Source organism: Mixophyes fleayi, chromosome 1 (genome assembly GCF_038048845.1).
Source record: "Mixophyes fleayi isolate aMixFle1 chromosome 1, aMixFle1.hap1, whole genome shotgun sequence".
NCBI classification, from domain to species: domain Eukaryota; kingdom Metazoa; phylum Chordata; class Amphibia; order Anura; family Limnodynastidae; genus Mixophyes; species Mixophyes fleayi.
Genome location: NC_134402.1, coordinates 427,737,211 through 427,753,855, shown reverse-complemented (window position 1 = coordinate 427,753,855; position 16,645 = coordinate 427,737,211). Strand labels below are relative to the sequence as shown.

The following is a 16,645-nucleotide window of genomic DNA, read 5'->3' as shown; positions in this document are numbered from 1 at the left end:
AATGCAGGATGCCATGTCTAAGGAAAGTTGAAAGTGAAGGAAAAGGAAATTGTTTACAGGCTTGGATGTTAGGATCAAACGGTAGAAAATGGTGTAAAGTTGGACCAGTTAGATCCAATGATTGAAAAAAACAATTCCAGGCATATATACCTAGGTAATACAAAGTATAAGGACAGCCATTTAAATCTAACGTATGGTTGGCTCCACACCATATTAATAACACAAACACTGGACACTATTCAGTACGCTGCTCGGTGGTGTCCCGCAAAGTCCATGAAAACTGTGGCGATGAGTTCATTGGTACTGTAGAGACCAGAATTGAAGCTGGCGCTATGAATAGTGGTGAAGTACCGTAATTAGCTTTGTGTTACCTAAATCTCGAGCATGCTCACTGTTGTTACTTAACAGCTAAAAGTACAAGTCCAGTTCTGTTGTCATCATCATCATCATCATTTATTTATATCGCGCCACTAATTCCTACTGCCTCCAGTAGGCATTTGCTACTGCCTCCAGCTCTCGCTACTGTCCCCAACTCTCACTACTGCCCCCAGCTCTTGCTACTGCCTCCAGCTCTCGCTACTGCCTCCAGCTCTCGCTACTGCCCCCAGCTCTCGCTACTGCCTCCAGCTCTCGCTACTGTCCCCAACTCTCACTACTGCCTCCAGCTCTCGCTACTGTCCCCAACTCTCACTACTGTCCCCAGCTCTCGCTACTGCCTCCAGCTCTCGCTACTGCCCCCAGCCCTCGCTACTGCCTCCAGCTCTCGCTACTGCCCCCAGCTCTCGCTACTGCCTCCAGCTCTCGCTACTGCCCCCAGCTCTCGCTACTGCCCCCAGCTCTCGCTACTGCCCCCAGCTCTCGCTACTGCCTCCAGCACTCGCTACTGCCTCCAGCTCTCGCTACTGCCCCCAGCCCTCGCTACTGCCTCCAGCTCTCGCTACTGCCCCCAGCCCTCGCTACTGCCCCCAGCTCTCGCTACTGCCCCCAGCTCTCGCTACTGCCCCCAGCTCTTGCTACTGCCCCCAGCTCTCGCTACTGCCTCCAGCTCTCGCTACTGCCCCAGCTCTCGCTACTGCCTCCAGCTCTCGCTACTGCCCCCAGCTCTCGCTACTGCCTCCAGCTCTCGCTACTGCCCCCAGCTCTCGCTACTGCACTGAGAGCAGTCACCATTCAGCACAGGGAAAAACCTGAAATGATTGTATGATAACGCTCTGGTACATAATATGTGGGATATTGTATAAGTTACCAACAAATTTGACCACAAAGAGATGCAGTAATCACTTTTTTATATAGGTCACAGATCTCTGAAGCGACTTCTAATAGCCATAATAATATACAGTAGGAGGTGTGTTATTCCTTATAATACACTGTAGGGGAGGGCTGGCAAACTTTAGCCCGGGGGGCAAGACTTGGCTCAGCAGCCTATTAGGAACATTTTAATGGAAAATAAATGCATGTAGCCCAGTGACCCAGCCCAAGATAGCCCACTATGGGACCCACCATATACACCAGCCAGTCCCTGATACACAGGGTTTCCTAAAAGACACTGAATTTATGACACCAATACTCACCATATATATAGTTATTATTCATAGGAGTTCATATATATATTATCATTGCTTGTTTGTTACAGATAGATTGTGTTATTTCCTTTAACATTTAAATGGATTACTTGAAGGAGGCTGCATTTGAACAAATGCTTTCATGTAATTCTATATACTTGGTGCCACTCATTCATTGTGAGATTGCAGTAGGGAAGAGGAATCTTGCCCAAATGCAAAGATTAATGTTTCAGTGCAATATAGATATTATCTCATGTCTCAATTCATAGAGAATTCCTGTCTTGACTATTGCAACCTCCTGATATGTGGCATTCCTGACATCCATACATCCACACTTCATCCTAAATGCTACTGCAAGATTGATCTTTCTCTGTCACCGTTCCAAATCTGCTGTTCCACTTTGCAAATCCCTACACTGGCTCCCTGTGTCTTCCAGAATCAAATTCAAATTACTCATCCTTACCTACAAAGCCCTCAACTACACTACCCCTTCATACAGCTCAAAGCTCATATCAAAATACTCTCCCTCCCACCCTCTTAGATCTACCTCTGACCTGCACCTTGTCTCGACTCTGGTAACCACCTCTCACTCCCGCCTACAAGACTTCTCCCGTGCTGCTCCCCACTTATGGAATTCCCTACCAGGCTCAATCAGACTTTTCCACAGCCTTCAAATCTTTAGACGCTCTATGATAACCCATCTTTTTTTTAGAGGTGACCTAATCCCCGATAACACTATTCACACTAATGTACCCTCACAACTGTCCCAATCTCTACACTGAACCACATTTGCTCCTCTTGTTTCAGCTGTGCCCTATTCCACTTAGAATCTAAGCTCTCTAATGAGCAGGGTCCTTCCTACCCTTTGTTTTCCCGTCTGCGTTTATTTTGTCTACCTTGTATGTTCCTGTTTTATGTATGTGCTGTTTTCCCTGCTGTACAGCACTGCGGAACACTGTGGTGCCTTACAAATCTACAATAGTAATAATAATAATAATAATAATAGAGTTAAAAAAATATATGACAACAAATAGAAGGAAGATTGATACTTTCTTTACATGTGCTTCAGAGGTGGAGGTCAGTACAGCAAGGATGTCTGCCCTCAACAAGGATAACTGAAAAACTATTCACCTGTTTGGCCCTTGATAAACATCAGTGTCGCTTGCTAGCTGCCTGATAATAGGTTCTCTTTTTTTTCTTCCTGTGTGCAATATTCCTCACTGTTTGACTCTGGGTAATTGACTAGGCTTTTCAAGCTATCTGTGCCTTACAAATACCTGCCCTGAGCTTTGCTATTCCTCTGACAATGCATACGCTATTTCATTTGGCAACTACCACCTGCGAGGTACCTGTTCTGACCTGTCTGCTATCTAGACCTCCAGGACAGTGTTTATGTGTGTCCCAGGTTTCTGCATTATGTTCTTATTTATTATGTTCTTATCTTAATTTTGATAAGTGTAGGAATTACAGCTGTTTAATATACTAGGCTCAGGCAAGAGCTGGTTTACGGGACCCTGGATTGAATGGAGGTGAGAGGGCAGGCCTCCATTCTCTTGGGCCAGTATGAACTTTCTGGTCTCCCAGCCAGGTGACTGGCTGATTAGCAGCCTCCTAGTTTGGTCTCACTACCTGGGATAAAAAGCCAGGGTAGTTTTCCCTTAGCGAGACATCTCTCCTTGTACGTTGAATAAACTTGTGTTGTGTGTGGACTGGACAACTGTTCAGAGCTACTCAGGCTAGCATTTATTTTATTGTATCTTTATTTCTCAGTTGCTTGCACATTTATGGCACGATAACACTAGTTGCAGGCTAGTTATATTAAGTTACTAATTATTAACATTACTGGCTGCTATCTACTCCATGTCACTTGCTACTCTTTCACATCACAATATATATACACCAATCAGCCACAACTTTAAAACCACTTAAAATTGAAGGGAATAACATTGATTATCTTGTTACAATGGCGCCTATGAAGGGTTTGGATACATTAGGCAGCAAGTGAATGGGCAGTTCTTGAAGTAGATGTTTTTGAAGTGAAAAAATGGCTAAGCGTAAGGATCTGATCAACTTTTAAGTGCTCAGTTGTGATGGCTAGATGACTGGGTCAGAGCATCTGCAGGTCTAGTGGGGTGCTCCTAGTAGGCAGTGGTTAGTACCTACAACAAGTGGTCCAAGGAAGGACAACCAGTGAACTGTCGACAGGGTCCTGGGCACCCAAGGCTCAATGATGCCTGTGGGGAGCAAAGGCTAGCCCATTAGCTCCAATCCCACAGAAGAGCTTCTCTAGCCTAAATTTCTGAAATTATTGCTGGCTGTGATAGAAAGGTGTCAGAACACACGCTACATTGCATCATGCTGCATATGGGGCTGCATAGCTGTAGATTGGTCAGAGTGTCCATGCTGACTCCTGTCCACCCCTGAAAGTGCCTACAATGGGCACGTGAGCACCAGGACTGGACCATGGAGCAATGGAAGAAGGTTGGCCTGATGAATCGCATTTTCATATGGATGCCTGGGATCATGTGTGTCATTTACCTGGGGGAGTGGTGGCACCCGGATGCACAATGGAAAGAAGGCGAGCTGGCTGAGGTAGTCTAATGCTCTGGTCAATGTTCTGCTGAGAAACCTTAGGCCTTGGCATTCATGTGGATGTTACATTGACACGTACCACCTACCTAAACATTGTTGTAGACCAAGTACACCCCTTCTTGGAAAAGGTATTCCCAGATAACAGTGGCCTCTTTCATCAGGATAATGCGCTCTGCCACACTGCAAAAATTGACAAGGATTGGTTTGAGGAACTTGGCAAAGAGTTCAATATGTTGACTTGACCTCCATATTCCCCAGATCTCAATCTGATTAAACATCTGTTAGATGTGCTGGAAAAGCATGGAGGCCCCACCTGGCAACTTGCCAGACTTAAAGGATCTACTGCCAATGTCAGATACCACAGGACACCTTCAGTGGCCTTGTGGAGTCCATAGCTCGTAGGTTTAGACCTGTTTTGGTGGCACGAGTGGGCCTACACAATATTAGTGTATATATATATATATATATATATATATATATATATATATATATATAAACAAAAGAGGTATGGGTACATAATGGTGCATCACTCCAATCAGATCTCAATATAGTTCATGACTTCCAACACCGTTAATCACTTTTGTGTACAAGTGGCAGCCACGATGCAAACACCCGGATGGTTGGTCCGGAAACAAATCTAAGACAAAAAGAGAGAGAGCAGGGCGCCTAATAGTGTAGTAAGTCAGAAAAGTTTTTCTGGATTCACGGTGGTATTATATATGCGTACCAAATCATTTCTTGTTATCAGCGTATCACAAAATTGGTCCACAGCTTCATATATAGAGAAAATATGGAAACCGACAATAGTGTGATATCCTTTACATTCAGTGAATTTCCATTTACCAAAAACACCCAGTGATTGTGCTTAAGCGTACCAGATGACGAATAAAATGAGCTTATCTGTATTATTTCCTTGTTTCCACTGAGCCTCTTGGAATTCCTCAAGCCAAGAAAATGAAAACCATATAGTGTAGTATTTTCCACTCAACAAACTTTAATAAAGATATAAATGATTGCGCTCACAGAAAAGATAAAATACATAGGCTTATCTGGAGTCCCTCTGGGAGATATGCCTGTTGTTGTACCTACATCATACATCAGCACATCTAATATAAGAAACCGTCATCCGAAGGTCCAAGATTCCAGCCAATGTAAACAGCAAAACATCTCAGCAAACCCTCCCAACGCGTTTTCGTCTCTATAATTAAGACTTCTTCAGGAGAAATAGTAGTGCTGCCGACTCCCTGGTACTGTTTATATACTAATGTACGGCACCATCTTGCGCATGCGCGTCAGACCGCAATGCTTCTGCTCATGCACGATCTTGCGTCTGACATGCGATCACACTCTATCCAAGATCATGTTATCCTAGTGAGCATAGGATTTGCTCCATATCAATCAATTACAATTATACAATTCACAATTAGAAACATTGCCGAGGTACAATTCAACAATGTATAGGACATCAATATCTAAAAACTTTGAAAATATGTGCATATATAATTATGAGTAAATATATAAAATAAATAACATATATATATATATATATATATATATATATATATATATATATATATATATATATATATATATATATATAAATATATATATATATATATATATAAATATATATATATATCTATATATAAATATATATATATATATATATATATATATATATATATATATAAATCTATCCATCTATCTATCTAATCTATCTATATGTAGTCTATAAATACACAACCAGCCAGTGGATTACATGATATGAAGTGCCAGTTAATCTTGGTACGTAAAATCAGTAGTGAAAGAACATTATATCTGTCATGTTGCTATCTCTTGAGCCTGTGAATCTACCTTTCCATTCACATTCACTATGCTCGTTTCCCTTACAAATGACAGGTTCGTGTGTCATCTCACATCATTTCTTTTCACGTTGCCACGGCAACACTCCACACATAGCAATGTTATTTGTGGTTTAATAACTACTGATCGTAAAGTAAACAAATTCCTTCTATACGTAACGGTTGTGTCGCTACAGGATGCAGTAAACTGAGTAGGTAGCAGTGGACACAGTATACATTTTAAATCACTCTAGTTTATTGAAGGAAGTATATGCAATACAGTTAGATTCCAGGAACTCCTCTCTTTGAGTAAAACCATCCTGTCATTATTATTATTAATACTCTTCCCAGACATCATTGCCAATTAGTCTCTAAGGCCCAGGAGCTGTTAGCGGATAATCATGTGTAGATAAAGGGCTCTCGAGAGCTTGGCCTCCGTGCACGTTAATGACCTGCAACTCATAATAGGTCTGCTCGTTACCCTAGTGAACCTTCATGCACATGTTATTCTTTAGCTTCTGTATTAGAAAACCATAAGTTATGTAGAGTTGGCAACATTGGAAAATAACTTTCATGAACACTGTTGTGCTGAACGTGTGAGTCTAAGCATGTCATATGTGATCCAGTGTTCTACAAACTACATTACTTTGCCAGCAGGGGTTTGCTGGCAAACTTTAAAATGGGGGGAAAAAGATTTAGCCCATCAGCCTATTAGGATCATTTTAAAGAGAAAAAAGTGCAGGTGACCCACTGGTCTTGTCTAAAGGAGCCCGGCTTGGGACCAGCCCGGGTGGCATATGCCCCCCAGCCAAGCCAGCCCCTGCTTGTTTAGGCTTGAGTTCTGTTCTCAATCTTCTCCATATAACATACGCAACATTTTCCCCAGGTTAATCAGGAGAAATTAAGTGCGCCCAAAGGGGTATATCACGCTACCTTAAGGGGCATGCCACGTCCCCATTGTCATGCCCATTGTTTCGGAACTGCAAGGCCTGCACTGATTCTCCTCCCATGCCCTAAAGTACCTTTCATGTTCCACAGGCACCAGAAGCATTTGCTTTTGGTGCACGCTGCTCCTGCTCAGTGTGGTGCTGTGCCCGCCTGCTCACCATGGGAAAAAAATGTACCAACTTGCTGGACAGTCCCCACAGGACTCTCTGCCTTAATAGGGACAGTTGGTTGGTGCGCTATGATGTTGAATAAGGTATCCCTGTGAAACAGGCATTAGAAATTAACTGTAGACTTGTGCTGGAGCTACAAACCCCTTTCAAATACATACATTATATTTTGTATATTTATATGAGAAGATGCAATATGTATGTACATTAAATCAACTGAACTGTGATGCTTGTGTATTACGTGAAATATCTGCAGTGTTTATGTGTAATAATTCCACTAACTATGGCATGGTGTCTACACACCGTACTTATCAACTTTGTGCTTGTTTCTTCCCTCCGGTAGGTGAATGGTGAGGATGGAAGGAGAGGGGCACAGCGAATCGCTTTGGGGGCAAAATAACGCAGGGCCAAAATGACTCGATTCGCAGTGAATTGGGTCATGGAGGCTCACATCTTGCCCACTTTATTAGGAAGTGGGCAGGATGCAGGAGATTGGCCAGCTGGGAATTCGGTAGTCTCCTGTACATCCTGGGAGACAGGACAAGTATGTTGCATGCTGTAAGAGGTGACATTTTGCCAAGTCTGCCTTACCACACTCTGGTGACTGGTGATGTTGGAGCAGGTTATAGTTCACAGGCTCCTTACATTTTCTAGCTCTGAGTTACTGGTTTTCTGAAGTCTCTGTACAGAGCTGTGAATTTAAACACAGGGCCACAATTATAGACGTGTGAAAATGCATATCTGTAATTAAAAGCCAGTAAATAAGCACACTCTGGTTGACCCGGCCTTTTGGTCATTGACCACAAACTCTGGGATTATGGTTTTTGGGGGTTTGTAATGAAACAGAAAAATAAATCCATCATAAGCTATTTTTAAAAAAAATTGTGATTCATGTAATTTGTTTTGAATGGTTAGTAAATAATATATAGACAACCTTGGATTATTTACAATTTTAACACAATTTAATACAGCATCCTCATTTTTAATGGTTCTGGGTGTGACCGAGAAGGATTAGAAAGTGTAAATTAGGCTACAATGTTGTTTTATTTTTTTATTTTTATTTGTAACTAGTTTTAAACCTGGCGTTGCCCAGGTTTAAAACTTCAAGTTATTAAGCAATCAATGAGTTGGATGTAACTGTCCTTTTAATAATAATTTGCAGCTTTTCCAACACACCCATGAGGTGGCTGCCCAGTGTCGTTTTTGTTTTTATATTAAATGTAATCCAAATCCATCCAGTGGAAGGTCCAGAACAGGCTTCCAGGGTCCAATTTCTGCCCAGCATACAACACCGGGAGGTCCGACCGAGATCCTAACCTCCTTAAAACCTGGCTAGGATCCAACTGGACCCTCTCGGCATTGTTTTTATCCCAATCGGTGCAGGGGTGTCCGAATAGGCTCCACAGGTCAAAGTTCAGCCCAGCGTACACTAACAGAAGGTCTGACCGGGACCCTAACCTCCCTAAAACCTGGCCAGGATCTACCTTGGACCACCTTGCATTGGTTTCATCCCAATTGGTGTAGTGGTGTCCGAATGCATAATCGGACAGACAAACAGACCAATGATTTTTATATATAAGATATCTGCTCAATATTAAAGGAGATGTGCACTTATATTTTAAATGATGTCCGCCAGTTTATAATAACCTGATTGGAAAACATTGTTATTTTTCTGTTGTGTTATAGTTAAAAACAACATTTAATCTCACCAGCCTCTCTCTAGCATTAAAACATTATTTACACAAACTAGCAGTCAAGCTGCTGGTCAAGTTGTTGTTGTGAATAATAAAGAGATAGGAGGTCGTAAAAGCTCAGACATCCTTCTTTTCAGACTCATATGATACACGTCTAGTTGAATACTCCAGCTCACAACGAAATATGTTAGAAACAACTTAAATACACAGTAATTTATCTACTTGAAGACAAAAGTTAAGAAACATGAATAACACCAGATTTTTAACATTGAAATTTGGAACTTACATTATGATTTTACAGCATAAGACAACAGAAAAAAAAAATGTTTGCGAACTATTAAATTATAATTGAAGATATCAAGTTAACAAAATCGTTTTCAGTTGGCATCTTCTTTAATATCTCTGTTCAAAGTTGTCCATGATAAATGATCCGTCCATTTTTTTTTTCAATGTGCTTAGTTGCATATGATTAAATAATTAAAATATGTCTATGGGGAGGATTAAATTTGGCACTAGGTGCAGCGTAACATCTCCTTGAGATGTTCAGCCATTAAGGTAGGAATCTCTGCTAATTTTAATGCACACCTCTATAGGGTGTGATATTTCTGCCATAGTAACACACGGGATGCGTCTCCGTGGACGTTCCTTGCACCGAATTGAGTCTCCCCCAATTGTCTGTAACCAAAATACAAAGACGATTGATATTGTGGCAGAACACATGAATGAATGAGCTTTGTTTCACACCAAGGTACATTTGACACCACAAACTTCCGGCACCAGTTTGACAGAAGCCTCAGATCACTATTCAGTGTAGTTAGAGGACCCCATGCTGTTTGGTCCTTCTCGTCATGACACTGTCCCTTGACTCTAGCCCTGTCCTCACTAATATAATTACAGGAGTGGCTGGGACACTGCCTCCCACAGGATCGGTCCACTCATCTCCATTTATCTGTGGTGTTGTGAACATTCTGATGACCTGATTGGCTACAGATGGTTGTAACCCCGCCCACTTCAAAACTGTTCACACACGAACAAGTATTATAAAGATTAAATACAAAAAGGTCCTCTGACCCTAAACAAACACATTTAACAATAACCATAATAAAAACTAATGAACATAATTAATTGTTCATGTGAAATTGAAATTTCTATTTTGATGTTCGTTCTCATTTTCTCTAATTGCCATCATGATGTGGTTTATTGGAGTTTATAAATATATTTCTATCATTGTGTGATAGCAACCAATCAAAATTTCCTTTAGTTTTCTAGGGCCCGATTCATTAAGGATCTTAAATGAAGAAGTTTCTTATTTAAGTCTCCTGGACAAAACCATGTTACAATGCAAGGGGTGAAAATTTGTATTCTGTTTTGCACATAAGTTAAATACTGACTGTTTTTTCCCATAGCACACAAATATCAACTTTAAATTTCAGTGTACAAATAAGCTATGAAGTATTTGTGTGCTACATAAAAACACAGTCAGTATTTAACTTATGTGCAAAGCAGAAAAATAGTTTGCACCCCTTGCAATGTAACATGGTTTTGTCCAGGAGACTGAAATAAGATACCTCTTCATTTAAGATCCTTAATGAATCAGGCCCCTAATCTGTATTAGAAGCTGTACATATGATATATGGAACCTAATTGGTTGCTATGGGTTACAGCACATTGGCTCACATGGCACCATTATTCTAAATATGTTCCTATATATCAGGCTTTACTATATTCTATAATGAAATCTTGTACAATTTATTTATGGCCTAATCTGATAAAATACATGTCATGCACCTGTTGCCCTCTTTATTCAAACACCCGTCACAGTCTTATTATAGCAATATATTCAAAAAGAATGTCCTGTAGGACAACAAGGTCTGCAAAACATTACATATGACTGACTGATTGTCATAATTGAATTGTCTAATTATGTGCAACCAATGTAAAATTGATTTGGCTACATGGAAAACATGCTTTGAATGGCAAAGAAACAGCAATAGTGCATTAACATTGCATAAAGGCTTGTTTCTTTGAAAATAGAGGAGACACAAATGCAATCGGTACTGATTTTGTGGTTATCCCAGGAATTTAGTTTGTAAAAATACCCTGCAATATACATAGTCTGAGACAACAGTGTTGTTTGTTCATGTTGTTCTTGTACTGTGTGCAGTTTGTATTTACCTAAGCCCAAGTAATATGTTTTTCACTCTGTTCTAATCAGAATCTTCTCCAATGTCTTTTACTTTAGCATTTCATTGTGAATCTTTTATATTTTAGCTGGATTTCTATTTATGTATCTCCCACTTTGCTTACAAGGGATAACAAGCATACCTGTAAATAGGTTAGTGTATCATTGATGGTGTAATAACAATAACGTTTGTAAAGAATAGATAAAGAAGGGCATCAAAGGTCAGTGTGTGCGTTAGATTATCTATGCACACACATCAATAGGTAATGCAGTTTTGCAGCTTGTTAGATTATATAGTAATGCATGTGTTGTGTTAATAACGTTTATAAACTGAAAGATATACTTATCATTGGTGACTGGGGATCTCAGAGCAGGGGCGCACGCAGGGGGGGTTTCTGGGTCTCCAGAAACCCCTCCCTTCCTCTAAAGAAGTGCCCCTGCATAGCGGCACTGTACTATACAGCAGCCGCGGCGCTGTCAAAAAAGCGTCCGTGGCGGTGCTGTATTGTATGCAGCACCGCCGCGGACACTTCTTTGACAGCGCCGCTGCTGCTGTATAGTACAGTGCTGCCGAAACGGAGCTACTGCGCATGCGCAGCAGCTCTCTCGGTTTTTTTTTGCGTGAGCCCCTGCAGAGAGTAACAAAGGCAAACATATCTGACACAACACTGTCCATTCTGCACAAATCTCATTGAAACCTGAGGGATAAAGATAATAGGTATCACAGTTGTTCAAACACGATAAACAATACTTACAGATTCTCTGCCTCAGTCCTATCTTCTTTCTTAGTTATTTAGTTAGCATGAAACTAAAAGGATAGAAGTTACCTCGTATTTACTTGCCATATAGAAAAAGCACTAGGTCTGTCGGCTTTTCCATTTATTTTGATATGATCTCCTCAGATATTATCTCCTCAGTGGCTTTTAGTACCCTTTCTACTATTTCAATGGGGAGAGGGGGTACTTTATCCTCAGGGCCATTTTGGTTCCATTCCCCTAGTGACTATTGTCATTATAGAGAGTAAAGAGTGGACTATAGTCCTAAATCCGAGTAGAGACCATCTCAGCCATAGTTGTCATTGGAATCAACTTTATCCCATCCACTATATTTGAAGAACAGATACTGAACCTATACATTGGCTACTTGTGTTGATTATTACTCTAGAAAGGGTATTTGCTGTCTTACCTGCTTAGGATAGGTGTCTATATCTGCTAAGGACTTTGTTGGGGAAAATAATAGTGGAGGAAGGATAGTAATCCAGGAATCCATAGAAAGTGTCTGTAATCCAGCTTTTGCACGGATACAACCTGCCTACAGAATTAGGGTGTTTTACGTTGGGAACCCACAGTACTGTAAGTTCAAAATGTAACATCAATGTACTACAGGTAACAGAACCCTTCAGTGTGATCCAGTGAGGATACTCAATGTGAAGTTGCCAGGTTTATCTGGCCCTATTATACCTACTTCAAGTCGGCTGGCCATCCCGGGGTGCCTTAATATACCAAGGAAGCCTACTCACTACCTTCTAGGGTTCTCATAGTCACTCGGGCAAATGCAGTAAATAACTGCAAGAGTACATTTATTGTAATAAAAACAATCAATAGACTGTTGTACTTTTCTAACTGCATTTGCCTGAGTGACAATAAGAACCCTAGACGGTACTAGATAGGCTTCACTGGCATAGTAAGGCACCTCTTTATGACTAGCCAGCATGAAGTGGGTATAATTGGGCCAGATAAACCCGGTATCTTCAAATTTGGTGGCAGCAGTGGGATCCTCTGAGAGTGGCTGTCTATCAAAAGGGGCTGTCCCTTCACATCCAAATACATTCCTTGGTCCCCTGCTGGAATGACTCCAAGGACACTGGTGGAATACAATCTGAGACATACTCAGGTTAATTAAGGGGCAAGGCCAAGATGATTAAGTAACACTCCCAGTATTATCCCTTTACAACTTTATTCAGCCAGAACTATTTTCCAGTTAACCAGGACTTCATATAGAGAAAGGAGGGGAGATAATGAATGGAGCTACAGCCCCCTCACCTGTATCCTGGAACTGTACCCCACCCGATCCTTGCTCATAACCCACCTGCCCTCAATTTAAGAACAATGTGTAACAGCCTTACTGCAATAACAACAACACACATTTTTACAATGGGTAACATAGAATGCAATTGTCTCCAATATAAGCATAGCTACAATGTCCCCTTATCCACATGTAATTAGACAATGCATTTGCACGCTGGTGAGCTGGGGGACATTAACAGGGCTATAAAAAGTACATGCTGTTATGCTCCACATTTTCTGAGAAACGAGGGACAGGCTGGTTAAGGTCTTATCCAACTTGTTTCTTTACACCCAAAATGTTGTTTGTTATAGAAAACAGACATTGCTTAGGACAATGGAGCGTCACTATCTTGCAGCAGTTGAAAACGAGAGCTTGTGTGATCAACTAGTAAGTCTTCACAGTAACAGGAACACTCTGTGCAGGCTGCAGGCTGATGGATTTATAGAGAGTGGTGGCTGGTGCCCAAGACAAGGATCAGAAGACCATATATCTACAAGGCCCTGGGGGGGTAGCTGGGCTCCATAAATATTATTCTAAACAGAAGAATATCTGACTATTAAACAATTCTGGCTGCCAGATTTTGCTGATATTTATTCTGAAAAACACGAAATATTTCAAAATCTCAGTTGTTGCTGTTGTATTTGTGTCAAGAGCCATATTACAAAGCTGTAAAAACATGTTGTGCAATGACTCATGTTGATTTATTTTTGCATTGCAACACAACATATTATATTCGTGTCGCTCATGTGCATGCTGTATGCTATTTAAAGAACTATATTAATAACATCATGCATACCTGAAAATGAAGACCTGCTCTGCGGAGTAACAATATTACTCAAGCGTTGACTGGTTCATTAAACAAGCCAGGAATTTCACTGGCCACCAACTGCATTCGAAAACATGGAAACATTATTTTAATGTTCCTCAATGTCTCAGTTAAAACAGTTTCTAATACAGGTCTTATTTACATATTTCTGTGTACTCTAAATATAATATATGCATCACTGATACCAGTCAAATGAATCAATAAACAAGATTGTGTCAGTGTAGTTCTTAGAACCCACCTGAGGGCGTATCTGCTGCTAACCAATCACAGTGGGTTTTTTTACACTTTGACCAATCAGGTGAAGCTGCTTTGTATTGGTTAGTAGCGACTGGCCTCCCAGCTAGTCATTGACGACGGGGGTCTGCAAGGAGCAGTATGCATCACGTATATGTTTTTTTATTTTTTTCCCTTAGTGATTTAAACCTTAAAGACTGAAAATGATTTTCAGTATGGATTTCAGTGCGTAATAAATTGGTAAAGGAGGGTGGTCGAGCTTATTTATTTTAATAAAAATACTTTTTCATGGCGCTTGTGTTTTTTTTAAACAGTATTTTGTTTCGGGCCCTGGATGCCATGGTATGCAGGTTCTAGTAATTCTGCAAGCACCAGTATACCCCGGCAACCATGAGTATGCTGGCACTTGTTATCTACAAGCATCAAGATACCCAGGCTGTGTGTGGCTGCCAGGGACACCCGCAGTGTGGACCCCACACTGTCATAGTGTCACCAGCTCAGCCTGCCACAGATTAATGCTGCTTGCAGCTTATTCGGGATAGGGGGGACCCCAAGTTTTCATCCCCCCACAATAGACACCCCACCCCACCCCAGGCTATAAGCGCTGGTGCTTGAATCACTTTTTGGGGGGATGGGAGCATGCCACTTTTTTTGTAATTATTTATATTAACCTTTTAAAAAAAAACCAGACAAACAAACGCCATTCATCATAATCATTAAGTTAATAATAATGAACGGTGTCTCAAGTATGCTGCCCTTTAAAGCGTATCTTGATTCGCTCTAAACGTATCTTCAAGCGAACGCATTTATGTGTTTATTTTGGATTGCAGGTATCGTATAATGTGTGCAACTTAAAATAATCAGGTACAGTCGCTTTTTTTGTAAAGCAACCATTCACATGTGTAACTTTATGAGACGTGGAACCAGGGGGGGTTGGTGACTAATTGGAGATTACTATGTACCCAGAGCAAATCCCCAGCTCCACTTCAACTCTATACAGTAGCCAGCACTACAAAACACTTTTTTGTATAATCTAAACGTTTAATGTATAAATTACTCTATAGTCTTAAAAATAGTCTGCACCAATTTACAACCTTTATAGTTTACATGAATATAAAATTGTGCGTTTTTTTCTGATGAATTCAGTTTCAGTGTCCCTTAACTGCACTTTTATATTTATTGCATTATTAATTATTGTTGTTTTGTGCTCTGTTTACAGCTCTCAGAGGTATGGCTCTTTGGCTGTTCCTGGCAACACTGGCGCTAGCCAGTCCTGGTGGCTTCATCTCGGCAACTGAAGGTAAGTCCTGCTCTTCATATCCTATAGTAAAAAAGGCATATATATAGCATAAAAATGATATTTAACATATTGGATAATGCAACGTGTGTTTTATGGTCTGTTGTCAGCAGCTTATTTCGTTTATAATCAGCAGGTAACGCTGATCTATAACTGATGTTGACACCACTTGTACTAGTGAGCTCTAGTGTTCTTCCAATCAATTATGTAGGATTTTCTAAGTATCATTTCTTGTTAATCCCTGCCTCCGCCCTTGATCTGTTCTCAATTATTTTGCTTTAGTTAATGACTGAGTCCAATTAAAGAGTTAGGTTTTAACAATTACTAAAACCTGACCGTGTAGGAAATCCCAAAACCTCTGCATCTGGGTAAAACGTAGATTTGGAGGCCACCGGGTTACACATTGCTCTAACACTGTTAGGTGACTATTAATATCAGCCACATCCAAGTTGTATGCACACCTATATACTATTGGAAAGAAGTATTGACTTGGTTTCTGACAATCTGGGGTCAATCCAGGAAAATATAATAGTATTTTTTTTCCACCTTGTTTCAAATCACAGCTTAGCCCATAGAGTAAGATATATTGATTCTTATGTATGACTTATTTTTATGTATGATTTGTTATACCAAGTGTCCACTGCTGCGGAGATGTGTGTCACCTTACAAATATATGATGATGATGTGCTAAAGTGCAAATATACTGTATATCTATCTATCTATGTAGCAACCCGAATGACTGAGCATCATGCCCTATGTATGCAGGGAAATATTCCTTTATAACTTGGGCACAGCATGTCTCTAAGCTAGCTGTGTTTCAGACAGTGTTTAGATTGTCATAGTGTTCCACAATGTGATTCCATGACTAGACAATACATTCTATGTAGTGGGCCCTTCGGGTTCCTATCTGTCCTATGTTAATGGAACTGGAATCTTCTGGGGAGGTTTATTTTGCATCTGTGCTATGCTCTACTGCTGGTCTACTAGCCGGGGCGGGCTGGGCTGTGGGAATGGGGGAATCTGCCCCCCCCCCCCCCCCCGGGCCGGGCCCATAGTGGGCTACCTTGGGCTTAGTCACTGGGCCATCTGCACTTTTTTCACTTGAGAATATTCCTAATAGGCTGCGGTGCGGCATCTCATCGGCATCTCATTCTAATGCTCTGTGCTACTCTGAAAATTCTAATGCTCTGTGCTACTCTGAACATTCTAATGCTCTGTGCTACTCTGAACATTCT

General features: G+C 40.9%; 1 protein-coding gene across 6 annotated transcripts in view; it reads left to right on the top strand.

Annotated features, from left to right (window-relative positions):
- Nucleotides 1-16,645, top strand: part of GHR (growth hormone receptor) — a 316,411-nt gene that overhangs the window by 180,848 nt on the left and 118,918 nt on the right. For all 6 annotated transcript variants that reach the window (XM_075184043.1, XM_075184050.1, XM_075184056.1 and 3 more), the window contains one exon: nucleotides 15,333-15,413. In XM_075184043.1, the coding sequence (XP_075040144.1) occupies nucleotides 15,333-15,413 (81 nt within the window). The remainder of the gene's footprint in view (nucleotides 1-15,332; nucleotides 15,414-16,645) is intronic.